This window comes from Penicillium coprophilum (genome assembly GCF_028826855.1).
Source record: "Penicillium coprophilum strain IBT 35676 chromosome Unknown utg000004l_segment0_segment0, whole genome shotgun sequence".
NCBI lineage: Eukaryota > Fungi > Ascomycota > Eurotiomycetes > Eurotiales > Aspergillaceae > Penicillium > Penicillium coprophilum.
Window position 1 is genome coordinate 6190449 of NW_026622723.1, and position 18888 is coordinate 6209336.

The 18888-nt window shown below is 48.1% G+C and overlaps 6 protein-coding genes across 6 annotated transcripts; 4 read left to right on the plus strand and 2 right to left on the minus strand.

Annotated features, from left to right (window-relative positions):
• Positions 1-392: 392 nt before the first annotated feature.
• N7500_006764 (uncharacterized protein) lies at positions 393-4832 on the plus strand (the record flags this gene model as incomplete). The annotated part of the gene is made up of 7 exons (XM_056677908.1): positions 393-520; positions 574-1229; positions 1311-1546; positions 2044-3153; positions 3211-3619; positions 3679-4737; positions 4819-4832. 7 exons carry the CDS (start codon positions 393-395, stop codon positions 4830-4832), a joined length of 3612 nt encoding a protein of 1203 aa, XP_056532908.1.
• A 1792-nt stretch (positions 4833-6624) lies between these two features.
• N7500_006765 (uncharacterized protein) lies at positions 6625-8316 on the minus strand (the record flags this gene model as incomplete). Its single annotated transcript, XM_056677909.1, has 3 exons — positions 6625-7895; positions 7947-8049; positions 8098-8316. The coding sequence occupies 3 exons, from the start codon at positions 8314-8316 to the stop codon at positions 6625-6627; spliced, it is 1593 nt and encodes a 530-aa protein (XP_056532909.1).
• A 1507-nt stretch (positions 8317-9823) lies between these two features.
• On the plus strand, positions 9824-12064 carry N7500_006766 (uncharacterized protein; the record flags this gene model as incomplete). The annotated part of the gene is made up of 9 exons (XM_056677910.1): positions 9824-10076; positions 10124-10191; positions 10248-10419; positions 10476-10571; positions 10637-10899; positions 10957-11050; positions 11112-11423; positions 11492-11744; positions 11788-12064. 9 exons carry the CDS (start codon positions 9824-9826, stop codon positions 12062-12064), a joined length of 1788 nt encoding a protein of 595 aa, XP_056532910.1.
• Positions 12065-12725: 661 nt separating this feature from the next.
• Positions 12726-13827, minus strand: N7500_006767 (alpha/beta hydrolase; the record flags this gene model as incomplete). The annotated part of the gene is made up of 3 exons (XM_056677911.1): positions 12726-13034; positions 13123-13333; positions 13421-13827. The coding sequence occupies 3 exons, from the start codon at positions 13825-13827 to the stop codon at positions 12726-12728; spliced, it is 927 nt and encodes a 308-aa protein (XP_056532911.1).
• Positions 13828-14242: 415 nt separating this feature from the next.
• Positions 14243-14844, plus strand: N7500_006768 (putative L-PSP endoribonuclease family protein Brt1; the record flags this gene model as incomplete). The annotated part of the gene is made up of 3 exons (XM_056677912.1): positions 14243-14401; positions 14459-14616; positions 14778-14844. 3 exons carry the CDS (start codon positions 14243-14245, stop codon positions 14842-14844), a joined length of 384 nt encoding a protein of 127 aa, XP_056532912.1.
• Positions 14845-16816: 1972 nt separating this feature from the next.
• On the plus strand, positions 16817-18866 carry N7500_006769 (uncharacterized protein; the record flags this gene model as incomplete). The annotated part of the gene is made up of 3 exons (XM_056677913.1): positions 16817-16999; positions 17054-17331; positions 17387-18866. The coding sequence occupies 3 exons, from the start codon at positions 16817-16819 to the stop codon at positions 18864-18866; spliced, it is 1941 nt and encodes a 646-aa protein (XP_056532913.1).
• Positions 18867-18888: the final 22 nt, after the last annotated feature.

The window sequence follows — 18888 nt, forward strand, 5'->3', positions numbered from 1 at the left end:
CCGTCTGAAATTCTTTCTGCGAGCCGTACAAGTTTACATACAAATCATGACGATCGGCAATATTGACACTCAAATGATCGCTTTTGACTATCCTATAGCTCCGTTACCTGGTTTCCGAGCGATCTGTTTGATGTTCTTAGGCTCTGCAGGACATTGAGGCCTGCTATTATTTACGGTTATTTGCGAGTGTGCTGGTCGGAGTGAGATCGGAGAAATAAGTTATACACTTTCACTAAAACAGCAAAATCCCACAGAAACCGGCTCATGCTAGCGTGGATCTAATTTGCCCTTCACTTTCACATTTTGCTCTTGTCCTTCAGTTGCCCTATCCTTTGAGAAGCAAACTCTTCACCGCGTACGGGCGACTATCCGAGGTCAAGTAGGGGACTACCATGCACTCCAATCCACTAGCCCCAGCCTTGTACATTACCGGACTAGGATCACAATATCCTCCCTATTTGCTGGGGCCCGATGACCTCGAGAAATTAGCAGCGCGCTTTCACGATGTCAGCCGTCCAGGGTAAGCTGTTCCACTTGGACTGCTCCGCAAAATCGTCTAATTTTTGTATTCAGAATGAGAAAGCTGCTCCAGGTCAACCGCTCAACGGGTATCGAGACCAGATCTGCGATCCGACCGTACGAAGTAGGATTTGCAACGCAGGTGCATGCACCCTCAATCAGTGAAATTGATCAGTTTTTCCGCCAAGCCGGGGTTGACCTCGCCGTTGAAGCGTGTGAGAAGGCTCTCGATGATGCACATATAACTCCTCAACAGATCACCCATACAATCGGGGTTACCTGTACCAACCAAGGTAACCCGGGGTATGATTTTCTAGTAGCGCAAAAACTGAATCTTCAACCCAATGTCGATCGTATGCTTCTTCACGGCGTCGGGTGCGCGGGTGGACTGTCCATAATGCGGGCCGCAGCGCAGATAGCCGGCGGGGCCAGTCTTAGACGGAAACCGGCCCGCATTTTGGCCTTCGCCTGTGAGCTGTGTACGCCCAATGTGCGACGATATCTGTCTTCGGCAGATATTTCTCCAAATTCTGATCAAGTCAATGTTGCAGCGGCCTTGTTCTCTGATGCTGCGGCCGCTTTTGTCCTTTGCAATGAGTACGCTGTGGCCCAGGACAAGCAAGTTACTCCTAAGTATGAGCTTCTGCAATGGGGTCATGACTTGATCCCAGAGACCGCTGAGCATATGACATTTTACGCGGATATAGATGGTCTGTCTTTCTTCATACACTCTTACAGAAAATACCCCAGACTAATTAGCTGCACCGACCTTCGGTTGCATATGTATTTAGGGTATCAAGCTACACTTGATCGAGATATTCCCAAATATACCAAACATGCGATCGGACCAATGTTTGACAAACTTCTTTCCTCGTATGAGGAACAGATAGCGTCCCAATCCAGAGTAGGCAGGAAACTACCGAGACCGCTAGGGATTCACGATTTCGACTGGGCTTTGCATCCTGGAGGACGGGCAATCATAGATGGCGTAGCTCAAGTCTTGCAATTATCTGAAGATCAACTGCAGGTCAGTCGAGAGATATATCGTACACGGGGAAACTCGTCCAGCGCTTCTGTCTTGATTGTTTTGGATCGGCTTCGTTCACAAAGCAAAAAGGGGCATGTTGTTGCTACCTCGTTTGGTCCTGGTCTGGCGATTGAAATGTCAATGTTGAGAAGATGTCAGGGGAACGAGCTATAGCCTAAACGACTGGACTAACAGTACATAGTCCTATTGATTCTTGAATATCTTGTTTGATGTAGTGGTTCAGAGTGCGCAAATGCCCCGGTTGAGTTGAGAGACAAAAAAAAAACAGTAGTGACGTCACCGGCAATAATAAGGCGGTAGCCTATATCCCTATCAAATGTGGAGAGCCCAGATGGAGGTTCCACTCTCTTGGTATTAGGATGTACTCTGTACAGACTTTCAGTGATGACCACCAGGGCCTTGTTAAATTTTTGGGTTGGTACTAACCTATTTATCTATTCATCCTACTTGACCCGAGGTGGTACTGACTTCTATAGCCCCGTGTGACAAACACCATAGCAGGCCCCCAACCACAGGAAGACGTCACTGTGCGCTCTAGCGCCGATCACGGAGAGGAACAAGAGCCTTTCATAGTACACCCGGCAGTCTTCGATCAGGAGCCGCTTACAACGTGGATTATTCGGAAATTGCTCAAAATATGGAGTGACACACGAGATTTCATTCGTTCGGAGCAAGGGGTAGGAATCTTCAAGTGCAGCCTCGCATATCTCCTCGCCTCTCTAGCAGTCTTCACACCCATTATTGGGAATATCTTAGGTCACCAAAATGGGAAACACATGGTGGCTACGATCACAGTCTACTTTCATCCAGCGAGATCGCAAGGCAGCATGTACAAAGCACTAATATGTGCACTGGTCGCGTTTATCTTTGCGGCGCTCTTATCACTATCGAGCATGTGGATTACCATTCTCTTCCATGAGAAGTACGATATGATTAAATTGGGTCATGCGGTGGTGCTGGTAGTCTTTGTTGCCGGTGGGTTTGGGTGCATTGGATGGTTCAAGCAAAAGATGGATGATCCCCTAGTCAATATTGCCTGCTCTTTGGCTTCGCTGGCTTCAATCCTTGTCATTATGAAAGAAGGTGCAGTGCAGCAAGGTGCTCTTTCTTTCGACATGATATCTCAGGTCCTGAGGATGGTTCTTTTGGGCGTCGGGATAGCGGCGGCTGTATCGCTCTCGATACTACCTTCGTCTGCGCGCAAGAAATTCCGAGGAAATTTGTCAAATTTAACAAATACTGCGATGTTAATACTAATGACTATCACTGAGAACTTTTTGAGCGGGTCTATCCAGGAGCTGCAGCAAGCACCATTTGCTAAGCTATCTGCGCAGCACGACAAAGCATTTGGCGAAATGAAAACTCAACTGGCCGAGTCGAAGTTTGAGCATTATGTCGCAGGGACTCAGCGAGAGTATTCAGTTGCAAAACGCCTTGTACATCTCATGCAGGAAATCACTCGTCGCCTAGGCGCTCTGCGCGGCGCGGTAGCTTTGGAGTCCAAATTATTGGGAAGAGATACTCGTTTGAGCAATTCGGAGGCCAAAGTTTTTGAAAAGTTCAAGTTTCAACTTGAGGCATCTATGGTAAGAGCCAATAAGCCACAGCAAATTCTTGGAGTCGTGGATTCTAATACTTGAAAGAATCAACTGGTTTCTACTCTGAGAGTTATCTCCCAAGAAGTTTCCTTTGGACATGCCCCCGATTACATGATATTCGTGGATGGCGGAGCGCGCTCTCGGATTGACGAGGCAATCAAGTCATACCGAGAAGCTAGAATCTCCGCCTTGCATTCGTTTTCCCGCAAAGAAATCATGAGTTCCCTGGGCGAGGAGAACAACGCTTGCTTTGAAGAGATATTCGCTAGTTGCAATTACTATTCGGCATCTCTTCTCGAACTCGCTGAACAGATGCAGCGTTTTCTATTAGCCCTGGAGGAAATGCAAGTCGCGAATAATGAAAGACCGAATAACAGGTCCTGGGCTTGGATTTTGGAATCCTGGCGGCAAGCTGGACACGAACACAGGGACGAAACGTTTCAGTTGAATGAAAGTGAGTTTACATCCCCAAAAGGCATATGGTCGTCATAAAGCTGATATGCCTTCCGCCAGCATCTACATCAAACTATGCCCACAGCGAATCCAGCAGTACCATTTTGACGGGTGTGGTTCATTCCGATCACTATCGGCTTCAACATCCAGAGGAACCTCCGTATAGCAGAGCCCGCTCTTACCGTTGGAGATATCTTGGTTTCTTCCGTGCGGACGAGGTCAAATTCGCCCTCAAGGTTGGAATAGGAGCAGCGATTTATGCTTTACCCGCTTTTATATCCTTGACGAGACCCTCTTATCTATTTTGGAGAGGAGAATGGGGCCTTCTCTCGTACATGCTAGTATGTTCAATGACTATTGGTGCATCGAACACTACGGGCTTTGCTCGCTTTATCGGTACATGTCTTGGGGCCCTTTGTTCGATAGCTGCGTGGTACCTTGTCGGTGAAAATGCGTTCGGTCTCGCACTCTTGGGCTTTATCATGGCCCTCGGTCCGTTTTATATGATCACCGTGAAAGGCCAGGGCCCCATGGGCCGTTTCATCTTACTGACCTACAACCTCTCCGTGCTGTATGCTTACTCTTTCTCACAAACCGAGAGCGACAGCCAAGATCGCAATGGAGAGCATCTCAATATTACCGAAATCGTGCTTCATAGAGTCATCTCTGTCACCTCGGGTTGTATCTGGGGTATCATCATCACACGGGGCATATGGCCTATTCGTGCGTGGACAAAGCTGAATAATACATTGCATCTGCTATGGCTCAGGCTGCAGTTTGTTTGGGAATCGGATCCCTTGAGCACTACAGCGCTAGCAGAAGCAAACACAGCTGGTCGCTTCATGAATTCCCAGGACAAAGTTGAGATTGAGCGCCTTTTTTCTCAACTCGAGCGTCTCCGGATGTCAGCGCGATCTGAATTCGAGTTCAAAAGGCCTTTCCCAGATGCTGCATACGGTAATATCATCCGTCGGACAAGGAGCATTGTAGACAATTTCTATTCTTTGGATCTGATTCTAGTCAACACTCCGGGGCTATCGGAAAGTCAATGTTCTCTTCTCGGGTACACTGCTGCTGTGAGGCAGCAGCTTTCTACTTATATCTCCCATCTGCTAGCTGGTAAGTCCAAAGAATTCAAACCAAGTTAAGATTTTCTAATTGCTGACTCTGAAACCAGTAATTACTTCATCAATGGGGCAGGAGATGCCCTGTAGAGGAATTTTAACAAATATAGACACTATAGAAGATGAGCTTCTGGGACAAATCTATCACTTCCGCCAAGAACGAATAATATCTCATTCAACTGACGATGTTGACTACGTGCTACTCCACTCTTTCAGTAAGATCCAAACTCCAAGCTCTTCACAGTCTTGTGTGACAGACCACATTTTCTGACAGTACAATAGTTTTGGTCACCCACCAATTGTCAAATGATATACTCGAGATCACGGTGGAACTGGATCGTATTCACCTTGCCTCAAACGATGAAGCCTCCCTCCATCTATGAATAGCCATGTAGCCAATTGGTCTGTTACTATATTTCTATATCCTGATTGGTTGATGCTTCTTCTCTAAGCATTGCATAATCCACAATAAATTATTCAGTTCATACATTGCTCTAGGTCTATAGCTTTGTTTTTCTGTAGCTCCCTGGGTATCTAGTCTAACGGCCCTCGAGTGTTTTATTCGCTCAGCCTTGAAGGCCACAATAGTAGGATAAAATAATCCCATCACCTCAGCAGGCTTTACCACCTGGGCAGCTGAATTGTGAAGGGCCTGTGAGTGCCTTTTCAAGTTAGCCTTGGCATGTTAGGTCTAGCGCCTTGATACGCGCATCGGACACGACAAAGCTCACCTTTGTCCACAGCATTACTCAATACTCGAACCAATCTTTTGTAATACCTCATCGAAATTAACAGCGAATTGTTCCACAATGGGCCTTGAAAACTTCCCAACGGAGCTTTTGAAGGTATAGTGTTGCTGTTAGATGAGCAGACGCTTTTCCTAGCACAGCGGGTCTCTCGGCAGTGGTGTCATTGTATTCAGAATTCTCTCGCAATCCAACAAGCCCTATTTTGTCAACCGATGGGTGCAAATCCATCGGGGGGTACACTTATCCCACGGCAGAATCCATTCCTAATAGCCAATTTTGCATACTGGTTTCCCACCGATAATCTTGAATCCTGTAGGACGTTTTTTGGGGCCGACGGCATGCGAAAATTTCTAGACCGCAGCGAAGTGTACATGCGGCCTAACGCTACTTGGTGACGAATGCAAGTACAGCAGCGATCGGCAATATCATTCGCTTGAGTGGACCGTGGAACTTCGTGTAATGATGATGTCCGCCTGCGCCGGTGGCATTTTTTGTTAGAAGGTTCCGGGGGACTTCGCATGGGCAATCTCTATGATATGGTGATACAATCATCATCTCAGTCGGGGAAGCGTTTTTTCTTCATGATATGTTGGCGCTTTTACGAAATATTCCAAAGGCTTATGATCAATGCTGTTCTCTCCGAGCCGACTCCTCATGAGCTCCACGAGCCTAGATATGCAGTGCTCCTGGAAACAGCCATCATGAAAGCTGAGCTTATACTCGATACACGGATGGCTGAGGACGTCTTGTTTAGATTCAAGCCGAAGTTCTGACTTGACAAGCGGACAAAAGAGTGGGCACAAGGGCTTCAATACCCCACGGGAGATGTGAAGCTGAACTTTATCTCTGACAAGCGGAATCTGAAAGAAGCAGATGAATGGTTAGTTAATCTGCCGATGGGCTGTGGGCGGGTTACTTGCCGCCAAACACAAGACTGATACTACGCGTGGCTCACTGCTTGGGTGTTATCGCCTTAGCTCATCAGGGTATTTATCTAGAATCGATTAATTTCCGCGGTGAAGCGTGCACTTCGACATTCTGAGGGTAACTTTTGTTTGTATCTATTTCACTGGCCCTAATTTATTTGGAGACCCGGTGTTCGATGACGCCAATTTCCTCATACCCCGTGTCATTCAAATAGGATATATGAAGAATTTGTTCTCCATATCAGTCATATCCAACATGGCGATTTCAACGTGCCTGCGTATCATAGTTCCATTTTCATCAAGCTCCTCGACCACTCCCAATTCGTGTGCCTTTCTCTCTTCAGAGGTCAAGGACGCAGCCCAGGCCTTTCTTTCAGAGTTCCTGCGTTTCAACAGGAACTGTATAATGAAAAGGATCAATGGTGTCCCCACCCAGCTGACCACTATCATAGATATCCAGGCACCGTAATATCGAGGTCCATCCTTAGGCACCCATATCTGTGGCGAACAAATATTCGCAATGGAATAACCAGCCATGAACATGACGTTTCGGGTCAGCTTCTTGGTGTAACCGGCTGCAGATGATGTGGCCCAGCCCAACGCGATAATGTAGGTATTGCCGAAAGTGTGACCAGCCAGCAGCAGACAAGCAAGCATCCCTAACTTTTGATCCCAGTCAATCGCAACCATTCCAATCCCACCTGCAACTGCTGGAATACACCAGAAGAGTCCGTGGAGTGCAAGATTCGAAGGCCACCACCGCAGGGCATAAGCCCCGGCAATACACACGAGGACACCGAACCCACCGCCGGCCGCTGCCACAAGGGTCGAACCCAAACTGTCCACTCCAAGAGCCTTGGTGATGAGATTTTGCTGCCCGTAGGTGAGATTGTTTGACATCATTAGAGTGAATGCCTGTAGAGCAAATAACCATGAAACGGGGTCACGTAATGTCTCTGTAAATTGGCTCTTTTTAAACTGCTTCTGCTCAATAGAGCTTTGACTCGACTCGTGTACTCGTCTGATCGTGTGGATTTTCTCCTCCAGTGAGAGGAACTTAGCCTCGGCAGGGTTGTTCGGATACCGAAACCAAACAAGAACAGAGAGAAGTACAGAGACACCGCCCGTAATAATCATGAAAAGTTTCCAAGGTAAGACGGCACTATGACTCCAAAGCAAACCGTAGGAGATAAAGGCAGCACATATGGGGGCGGCTGCCGACGTTAACCAGAGGAAGGGTTGGAGAAAGGACTGTTCGTAGCGATTAAAGAACATTCCGATTGTGACTTCCATTGCAGGTACAACGACAGATTCAGCCGCACCGAGTGCTAGTCGCAGAACCACAAGAGCGGCATAGGTTGTGGCAACGCAATGAAGTAGTAGGACGACACCCCACATGAAGACCAGAGCGGCGACAAATTTGCCAAATGGGAGCTTTTGCATAGCATAATGTCCCGGCCATTGTGCAACAATATACCCTATGGGAATGTTAGTGAAGGGATAACCGACGCAATGATACTGCCACGTACCGACATAAAAGAAAGTTCCAAGATTGTTGTATTCAGCCTTGCTAATGCCAGTCTCTTCAAACAGACCAAGGATAGCGGCGTATCCCAGAGTGGATTTATCAATCTAGAGAGATTAGAATTTGCGTACAAAACGTCCGGATTGCGAGCTCACAAATAGTAGTAGGTTAATAGCGGAGAGTAGCCCGAAGACATGCCAGTATAGTTTGCGTCTCAGCTTGTTCTCCTTCTCGATTGTCAATGGACCAACCGAGTCACCATGGAGCTCGAGAATGCGCAGAGTTTCATCGGCGTATTTGGTATCAATGGCTTTCTCATTCTTAGGTGATGGAATCTCCGTGCCCGTAGGCTCGGCCTTGTAGGCCAAATCCATACGTGCTAGCAGCTATAGCCTGTCGCTTGAAAGAGGCGCGTAGCGTCGACTCAAGTCTTGAATGAATTCTCAGAAAGCACAAATTGATCAAGTAAGTTATTTTATATTGTTTTGGCGTTATAGGCCATCACGCCATACTTGGGATAGATAGCGTATCTCCCTTCTTCTCTCCTCTCGAACTGCACCATCACAATTGTTCTTAAGAGCCCAACTCAATATTCCCTAGTTATCTTCCTCAAGGCACACGATTCTACAATAGAACCGAAAAATTTGCTGTCCTGAGGTATGCAAGGTCCCTCTAGGGCTGGCGATAGCAGCCGCGGTTTTCTCTCCTACCTTCTCTTCCTTTCCTTCCCTCCCTTCCTTTCCCCATATTCACCCCGTGCACTCCGTGGGATACTCTGAGACTTCCTGTGCTGATACCCAGAAAGGGACCTTCCGCACAATTATACGGAGTACACGAATGAGAATTGATTGCCAAGTGCTCCGTACGCGAACTCCAATTGGGGGCCGTGTAAGGGTCAGCCAAATCCCGAAATCTATCTAGATTCATTCTAGCCCTCTGATTGGTGCATTCAGAATCCTTTGGGGGTGCTCCGTATATTGTGCCGCGTTCCGCTCCACACATGTCCGAACGGAGCGCGGTTAGGTCTAGTAATATGTTGAAGACGTCGCTAACACTCATCGCAACACATGACGTGATAGATAGCAGACTAAGCACCCAAAATCTCCAATACAACACCATAATCGCGCGAAATGGTATAATTTCGGCGAAACCAACCTGGCGCATATACAAGTACGTCTGCCATCAGCTGCAGCGAGCCTTTTTCCTTTCGCCATTTAGCTAGCTATAACGTGCTGCATATACTCTACCCACAACAAATAATCCCGCCATAAGCATCCCTACTTAATTTGTCTTCTTATGCAGATAATCGCTTGAAGAACTATCTACTGATACAGATGTATTGATGCATCTTGGATTGAATATATTGGCAATGGGACACTTCATACCAGATACCCTGGAAGACCTGATCATTGAGCGATACTTTCCCCACTTGCAATGCATAACAGTCGCAGCTTATGTGCTCTTGTCTAGGATATTATATGGGAATCTGGACGCCGGATGACGAATTCTCTTTGAGTTTTCTCGTTAAGGTCAGAATTCATCTGGTCAGCCTTCCATTCGACCCCCTGCTAGGTGGTAACATTCGCCGCTCCGATGTTGAAATCGTTCTTCTCCACAAACGAAAGTCTCTCGTATGTCAACCCAATTCTAATCATTGGATTGGACAAAACATGCGGAAAGGAGACAAGGAAGGTCAAAAGTTCGGTGCCGTTATATAGATAGCCCATGCGGCGCACGTTGTAACCTATCTCTTCAGCAAGAACCCATAAAAATCATTATCAAAGAACAGGAGCGTTGACACTATTCACTTTCCCTTTTTTCTTTACTGAAGAATCTCTTGAAACCGACCTACCTTGTTAGAGGTCTTGGCAATTACTCCCAATGGGTTGGCGCCGATCTTTGAGCAAGCGTCCTGCCGCGTTCAGCGCTGCGGTCGAAAGCCATGGGGAGCAAGTCTCAACTGTTGGCGGGAAGTATGTCGGCGAGACAGGAGGAAATAATGCGGCACCAACGTACCAAGACGCGTCTGGCGCTCCGGTTGAGAGCAACTCGCCGTTGGGATACTCTGTCGGCCCGGTCACAATTACCTTGCTGAACATCACAATGATGATCGGCGCGGGTATATACTCCACACGTGAGTGCAATATAGCATAGCTCGACATGCCAGCTAATATGACGAAGCATCATCGATCCTATCCGGTACAGGCTCGGTCGGCGCCAGTCTTGTCTTTTGGACTCTGGGCTACTTGGTATGTCTTCTCGATGACCAGAAAACAACAATCACTAATCATCTTGCTCATCTTAGATGTGTCTCACGTCTGGAGCCGTGTATCTGGAGTTTACGGCATACTTCCCGAGTCGATCTGGTTCAGAAGTCGTTTTCCTCGAACAAGCGTACCCTAGGCCAAAATGGCTTTTTGCAACCACTTTTGCGGTCCAGAGTGTCATTCTTTCGTTTGGAAGTGCCAATGCTACAGGTGAGGATGTTCCGCATCCAATCTGTCCTTAGTGCTTAACTAACAAACCACAACAGTCATGGCCAAGTATCTTATTGCTATCTCCGGACACGAAGGCACTGACTGGCAAGTCAAAGGCACTGCTCTAGCCTGTTATAGCCTTGCTACCTTGAGTAAGTTGTTCTCGCTTCTTGAGCTCTCTGTCAAATGAAATGTGCATGACGCTGACAACCCGCAGCGCTGGTGTTCAACACGAAATTCGCATATTGGTTCTCAAACGCTGTTGGGATTGTCAAGATTTGCACTCTTCTCTTTGTTATCGTCACTGGCTTTGTTGTTTTAGGGGGCAATACCAAGGTTGAGAACCCCACTGCCAATTTTCACGACGCGTGGTCAGGTAGTTCTACAGCTTCTGCATACGGATTTACTACTGCCTTATACCGAATTATTTTCTCATATGGCGGTTATAATAACGCTTTCAATGTCGCGAACGAGGTCAAGGTATGGTGACTCGAAGATTCCAATATGCGCGGCTGAAACTGATACTTGTTTTGATAGAATCCCGTCAGGTCACTTAAGATTTACGCCACTGCTGCTCTTACCACAGTTTATGTATTATACATGTTCGCAAACATTGCATTCTTTGCTGCCGGTTAGTTGCCGATAGCACGCCACAGGCTAGAGTCTCACGCTAATTGCAAATGGTTTCACAGTTCCCAAGAGCGAGATAGAGTCCTCTGATCTAACGACTGCAAGTCTGTTCTTTGAGAAGGTCTTCGGCAACAGCGGTGCCGTCCGTGGCCTCAATTTTCTTATAGCTTTGGCTTCCTTCGGTAACATGATCGCCGTGATAATTGGTTTATCTCGACGGATTAGAGAATGCGGGCGGCAGGGAGTTCTACCTTGGACAACATTTTGGGTCTCGACTAAGCCTTTTGGCACAACGCTAGGCCCGTACGCCGTCATTTGGTTTCTGACCTCGTTGATGATCCTAGCCGTTCCTGCTGGAGATGCTTTCACTTTCAGTATGATTCCACTTCTTTTTCCCCGTCAGAAATGGGGCGGCTATCGTTGCAATGCTAATGCTAAATAGTCAACGATTTAACCATTATCCCTTCCGCTGTCTTCAACCTTGCAATGGCGCTTGGGATCTACGTTGTTCGCTGGCGCCGAAGTAAAGCCAATCTTCCTGAACCCGAGTTCAAGGCGTGGAACTTCGTGATTCTCTTTAACATTCTTGTCCAGCTTTACCTCCTTGTCATGCCCTGGTATCCGCCTATTGGTGGTCAGTATGCTGGTGATGTCAGCTTTTGGTATGCAACATATGCTGTGACGGGAATTGGGATGTAAGTGAATAAAACTTTACCAACCCCTCTAACCTGCTAGCAGAGTATTCCCACTAACAAAAGTCCCCAGTCTTCTTGCCTGCGCCATCTATTACTATCTTTGGGCAATCCTTATTCCTAAATGGAGGGGCTACAAACTGCGACAGGAAGTTGTCAACCTAGGTGGCGGTGTTCAAAGCAACCGCCTCAAAAAGGTCCCTAACGCCGAAGTCGCAGAATGGGACATGACGCATGACACGGCTGGCCGGCTCATTGAATCGCCGGCCGAGTCGGCAGTTGATATTCAGGTTCAGGTAAAAGGCATCGATGTGCCGATTTAGAAGCACTGGAAAGCCCTACCGGTCCACCTACTTAGTGGTTTGCTTAGCTTACAGTATGAGGAGGGTCAAATCAGCCCGACTTGTATAAATCCTTACTTTTGATGGTGCTCAGTTGCAGACCTACGCGTAGGAAATATACTTCGCTTGATTGCCCACAAAGATATACACACGCGTTGGCCATACAGTAACGAAGAGATAGCTCGGAGTGCACTCAGACTTTCAATGTTCAAAGTGTCGCTCTCACATTTTCGTGTCAGAGTACTACCTATGGTATCCGGAGAGCTCCGCAAAGCCCACAGAGCGCATATCAGTATTCGTCCAAGGAGCATCAAAGGCAGGCTCTTAGTGCGAATATTAGTTTCCATTGACCCACAAATACCCACGGCAAGCCGTGACGAGAAGGTAGAAGGGAAAGTAAGCGAAGCGGAATAAGGAGAGCTAGACTATATTTGGAACATCAAGGGAAAGGAACAACCAGCCTCAGACCACAATGGGTGCCCGAGGCACATGTACGTGACAGGACGCTCTCGGCTATCCAAAGAAGGAGATAATGGTACACAAATGGTGATCCTCTACTTGTTTTCTTCTTAAATTCTCCATAAAAGTGGATTTTCCAACGTGGATATATCGGGTATGGTATATGTTGAAAAGAAACATTCAATCAGGCCCAAAACGCTGTTTGGAGCGCATCACACATCAGAGTGATACACCTTTTGCCCTCAGACAACGCCCCATCCATAGCCAAAAACGGATGCGGCATTCCCTTCATAACCTGCAAATCAACAGCAACACCAGCCTTCCGCAACTTCTCCGCATACTGCTCGCCCTCCGAACGCAGCACATCCAACTCGCCAACCATCACCAGTGCAGGCGGCAATTTCGAGTAATCACCCTGCCAGAACAGTGGGCTCGACTCTGGATCGGCTCGGTCTGCCTCGTTTGGAACATAGTGGTCGCGGTACCAGTACATCTTGAGTGCGGGGAGTGCGGGGGGTATGCTCATATCGGCGATATGACTCGCTGTTCTCTACTGTTGCGGTGTTGTCTGTCACAGGTACAGAGAGGAGCTGGGCTTGGAATTGAACAGGGGGCGACAGAGTCAACGCCTTATGTGTCATAATCGCGGCAAGGTTGCCGCCGGCGGATGAGCCGCCGGTTGCGAGTTTGGATACATCCACTGAGAGTGCAGCGGGACCATCTGCAATCAGCCAAAGGAGAGCTTCCCAGCAGTCGTGTACTGCGGCCGGCCAGCGGTCTTCGGGTGCAAGACTAGGAGAAGGTAATATAAATGAGGCTCGAAATTCCTCAAGATTTTGGACGCATGGAGTGATTAGGTAGTGAAGTTTGCCGACTTACCGGTAGTCAACTGTAACCACAACACAGTTACCTCGTACACAGAGGTTAGAGCACACCACGTTTTCCGTGTCAATGTTACCTAGCACCCAGCCACCACCATGGAAGTACAGCATTACTGGCCATCCACCAGGAGGGGCCTCACCCTTAGGAGTAAAGCAGCGGATAGGCACTGCTGGGCCCTCGGTAGCTCGTCGCTGGACAGTAATATCTTGAGTCTTGCCCACGTCCAGCATAGGACCCGCACCAGGAATCAAGACACCACTCGTCCGTGACGCTTCCACAGGCCGGAGGTGCACCTGTTGGTTATTGATGACATGCTCATTATAGAATGCCACATACTCCGGGTCCAATAGATCTTTAACGGACTCGTGAAGCGGATACGGGGGTTGAGTAATGCCAGCAGTCATTTTGAAGTTAGAGAGAAAAGAATGATCGAATGTGCAGCTTTCAGGGTCTCAGGTTGCTATATGTTCAACTTCACCCCCACGCCGTGATATTCAATGCGGGGAGAGTGACCGATAAGCTGATAGATCCGTTGCCGTTTGGGGGTAATGATCGACAACCCCATCTCCCTTACATCGTCCAATCTCCAAGTCTCCAGTTGATGTCCACAACTCACAAAGCCACTCATACGCCATTTCATTATTCCTCGGTCCTTTGTTATCAGCCAATATGGAGCAACTCGTTACGTTTTGATGCGGGCCGACGTGGGATGCGGGTTCGGTTGATAAAGACCATTTCCCCCAGGGGAGACAGCTTCCTACTTTATCACCCTCAAAACCCCCTAGTGAATTCCCTTTCCACCTCCCAAAAGCTCTCGCAATGTCCTCCAAGACCCCCATCCTCACCGATAAGGCTCCCAAGCCTCTCCCAGGCATTTATTCGCAGGCCATCGTCGCCAATGGGGTCGTCTATTGCTCCGGTGCAGTCGCAATGGATGCCACTGGAAAATTGATTGACGGTGATGTCAAGGCCCACACTGTGAGATATTAAAGCATCCCAATTGACTTCAACCTGCTAACTACCTCCCTTCAATAGCACCAATGCATCAAGAACCTGACCCACGTCCTTGAGGAGGCTGGTAGCGATATCACCAAGGTCGTCAAAGTCAATGTGTTCCTGTCCAACATGGATGATTTCGCCGAGATGAACTCAGTCTACATGCAGTACTGGGGTGATGTGAAGCCTTGCCGGACGTGAGTTCTTACCCCACTTGATTTCTTATCGTTGGGGTCATTTGGAGTCATGTTGTCCCGCCTCCAATCTTTTATGTACGGTGTGATGCTTGCGCCTAGGCACTGGTTTCTGTGAATCTGCATATAATATTTGAATTGTTGCTAACGAGGATACTGTGTAGGTGTGTTGCGGTCAAGACCCTCCCTCTCAACACTGATGTTGAGATTGAGTGCATTGCTGTGCTGTGAATTACCTCTTGTTTCCCTAGAAGTCTATAGACAAATTCCAAGAATGACAACATGACAGCTACTGCAATAGGTAGACTGTCTAGAGAGAGGGTCTCGATACTGCGTCAGTTCATTGGGACGTTTTATAGGTAATAAAAAGGATATCTGACTGTGTAAGGCTCTACACTTTGAAGTAAAAACCCCAGAGGGATGTTAAGGGAGCATTTGAAATGGCACGAAGGCAATAAAATTGTTCAAGGGGGTTTGGGCCCCGGGCTCAAGGAGAGGTTCTGATTACTCACGTATGTCCTCGCACCCCCCTTCCCCCTACAGGAAAACCGCCTAGGCACTCACCACTCTTTATTCCGTACATTCCAGCTTATTTGAATACATACCCACTCTTTCGTTTTGATTTTTACAATTGGGGAGAGGAGGGGATGACAGGCTTACCGAGAAAACCATGAGTGAAGCAGTCCATAATTTGCACCCAGTGTAGCAGAAAGAACATGCTAGTCTAGAGTAATCAAGACCGACATGCTTTCAAACGTCAATTCTTGACATTCAGATCTCTTAGGGTGCTTGGTTCTATGTGGATTGTCATTACAGCAATTCTTCAACTCATACAGCTTCTCGGCGTATCTAAGTTTAGGTAGGGTTGTAATAAAGAATCGCCTATTGGATTTCCTAGGATACTTGGAACGTACACGATCTAAACTCAAGCCATGATAGATTAGAAGCCTGTCAGTTGAGATGGGTCCCTAGGACTTCGTAGGGCATACTATATGTTACCAGAGAGTTCTGAGTGTTTGATAATTGATGTTTGATAACCTCATCATACATTTCTGTGAAGGTTGGTGGTATTATATATAACCAAGCTCACCATGTCAGTTACAGTCAACCCAACCTTTAGGCGACAAATAGACCATCGACCCGAATCGTCGACGAACACATCATCCGTGTCAATGAAGGGCTCGGGAATATGCACCTTATAGTTAAAATCTCATTTACAAGAAATCTTCGCGGCTTGTAGTTATGGCGAATATGTGCAGTTCATAGTTAGATAAGAAGCACATTCCACAGTGCCAATATATCAGAGACACTTCATTCATGTCCCTGTCAAATGCGTCAGAATGTCTATGAATCTAGGTTGTGATCCAGGATCGTGGCTCATTTCTCGTCCTTGCTGACATGATCGACCCCTCCAATCACGTGTTGTGTACAGAATCAGTAGAAACTACACGAGAGCATAAGCAATGAGTACACTTTTCTTTTTAGAAAGAGGAAAGGCCTTTGGAAGTTTACAAGCTGGGTTACTGTACTCAAAGTACTTGCTGCGATTATTTGTGGTCGGAGTGGTTGTTGACCACGTCATCGAGGGATATAGGGCATGATCGCCTCCGTCCTCCTATCTGCACCTCTAAGGGCAACCCTTAGATGCACGGAGAAATAATCACATTGAATTTTTTGACAAGAGCCTTTGCTTCGAATTTTCCATTCTCAAGGACTGACACGAATTGAAGGTCTGTACAGACTGATCCACAGGGATAAGGCCAACAACAGTCAAACCCTCAATACATCCCTGGCACTGGCAGGTCTTTAGCATTCCAAGCAAGCTAAAATGGGTTCTCCTCTCCAAAGAGGACACCTCAAGGTGTTGAATTCTTCTGGTGCACGCCCCTCGGCCGCTACATTCCACCCCTCCACGCCATATTCGCGTCGACGCGCTCCAGGGCTGAGCACCCTTCATTGAATCCCTCTTTAGTCCTTCAACACGACTCTTGGTATCAGCCTTATGTATGCTCTTCTTTGCGCTCCATCGATGAACTTTGAGTGTGTCTAAAACTGGGTTCGATTTGGACCTGGCGCATTCAGTACGCCCGTCCTTGACCTACAATACACTGGCATTCTTCCCTACCCATCACTTCAAGTCCCAGATTGCTTGAAGACGGCCACAGAGGGGGCTTGATCTCTCGGTACTTGGGCCATCGCGATAATGGCGTCTGAACTTTCGGCTACGCCTCGAAAGGAGGGCACATGGACGAAGCTTGTGATATTTGTTGCGCTATACATGCTAATCCTCGAGTCTATCTTGGAATGGGTGCTCGTTCTCTACCTTTACGGTAACGGCCAGGTTGACTCAAAGATGACTCTGAGTGTTGTTCTTGCATTGGTCGCAGTATGTTCAATCTAAATCTTTGGCCACTATACCGTTCCGCTGACTTTGATTTAGTCTTTTCTCTCAGTGCCACTTGTCAGCCTCCAAAGTCTGGTAGCCTGGCAATATAACAACATTGGTGGATTTGGAACCCAGAAGACTGTGTTGCATAATGTATGCACATATGTTCTGCGCCTGGATCTTGCACTCTGGCTAGCTACAAGTGTAGCAGGCTTGGTGGTCGCCGCACAGCAGGTGTATTGTCTCCCCGGGGGGATAGATGCAAGTTTCTGGAGAGTTGGTACAAGCTGTGCCTTCCACCGAGCATCTGTGATTGTGTCTATTGTTTCCATGTATGCTGCATATTCGTTCCGTGCATTTTTGCTTCAACTGACAATTGTCCTACAGGGTCACCGTGTGCACAATGTACTGCGCGAGGCAACTCTGCGATCGACCGTATGATGTATCGCTTCTCGGTATTTACAAGTGCCAGAGAGTCAATAGGGATGGCAGTATCTTCTCTGGTAATAGCTGGGATAGCGACGAAACCCTCAAAAACGAGATTCTCTACCTTTGCCGCCAACATGATGGGAATGGAACCGGGGAATCCTGGTCTGCAGACCCAATCGCCAACAGAGTCAACTGCCATCCTAGCATCCGACACCCTGCTCCTGTGCGTTTACGGCCCCAACTCCGAGTCAACACTGATCCCGGTTCGACATATGGGGAGATTATGTCTGGGACGACGATTTCGCCCGACACTCTACACCGTATCTCTCCTGGATCACAAAGCCTGGCTAGCGAATTCTATCCCCTGTCATGTACCTCTACGACCATGAGTTCACAAACAGCCAACGAGTTACGCGCGCTTCTCTCTGATGAGACTGCCCCCAAACTTCCAGCCATCCCTCAAGCGTACTCTCACCATAAGAGAGGAAAGTCATCACTGTCTTCTCTTAGACGTCTTCTTCCAAAGTCTTTCCCATTGTCGCTTCCATTATCAGCGGACCCTCAAATACAGGCCCTGGCAGACCCCAACACTGCATCCGATGTGGAAAAACAAGTCGTCACGCCAAACAGCATGCCCAAGGGGATCCCCGAATCCACAAGCTACCAACTCGTTGCAAATGGCAACACCCCAAATGCCTCTTCCGCATCCCTCCCCCAAAGCCCTGCCAACACCCAGCCCAAACCAATCACTGCACACCCGGGCGGCCACCACAGCCGCACACTGACAATGAACTCCGCCGATGCCCCGGAAGTAGTCCCAGCCCCATCTTCCCCAACAAAAGTCGGCCGCTCCCAAACAGCCTACGCCATGCCCACATCCCTCTCAATCCACCATCCACACCACCCAAACTTCATTCCACGCCCCCCTGCACCACCACGGCCACGAGCCTACTCCCAGACCCGCCGCCAATCTCCAGGTCCCAAAATGCACCCGGACTCCATGCGGAAGACCATGCAACAACAGAAAAGCATAAAACACTACCCTGTCCGCAGTTCCTCTTACAACTTCGACCCAAACCGCCTCCCAAGTTACTCCCAGAGCCAGTACAACCTCCATCCAAATGCTCATCCCGGTAGCCAGTATGCGCACCAATCATCACGTTGGGCAAACCAGCGCCGCTACGGCTCAGCTCGCTCCCTACCACCCATCCCACGTCGTAACGACGTCGAGATAATCTACCCCAGCACGCGTCGCCCACGAAGCAGTACACCTGGCGCCGCTAACGGCCCGCTCAGCTGCATTTTAGAGACAACAGGTGACGCGCATGCTGTGGATGGGCCGAGATCACTCTCGACTGCTTGCTTAGAGTTGCCGTCTAATTGTATTGATCAGACAAAATATCGGGGTGCGAATCGGACGAGTTTGAGCTTCCATTGAGAGTAGGATTGGGAGAAGATAA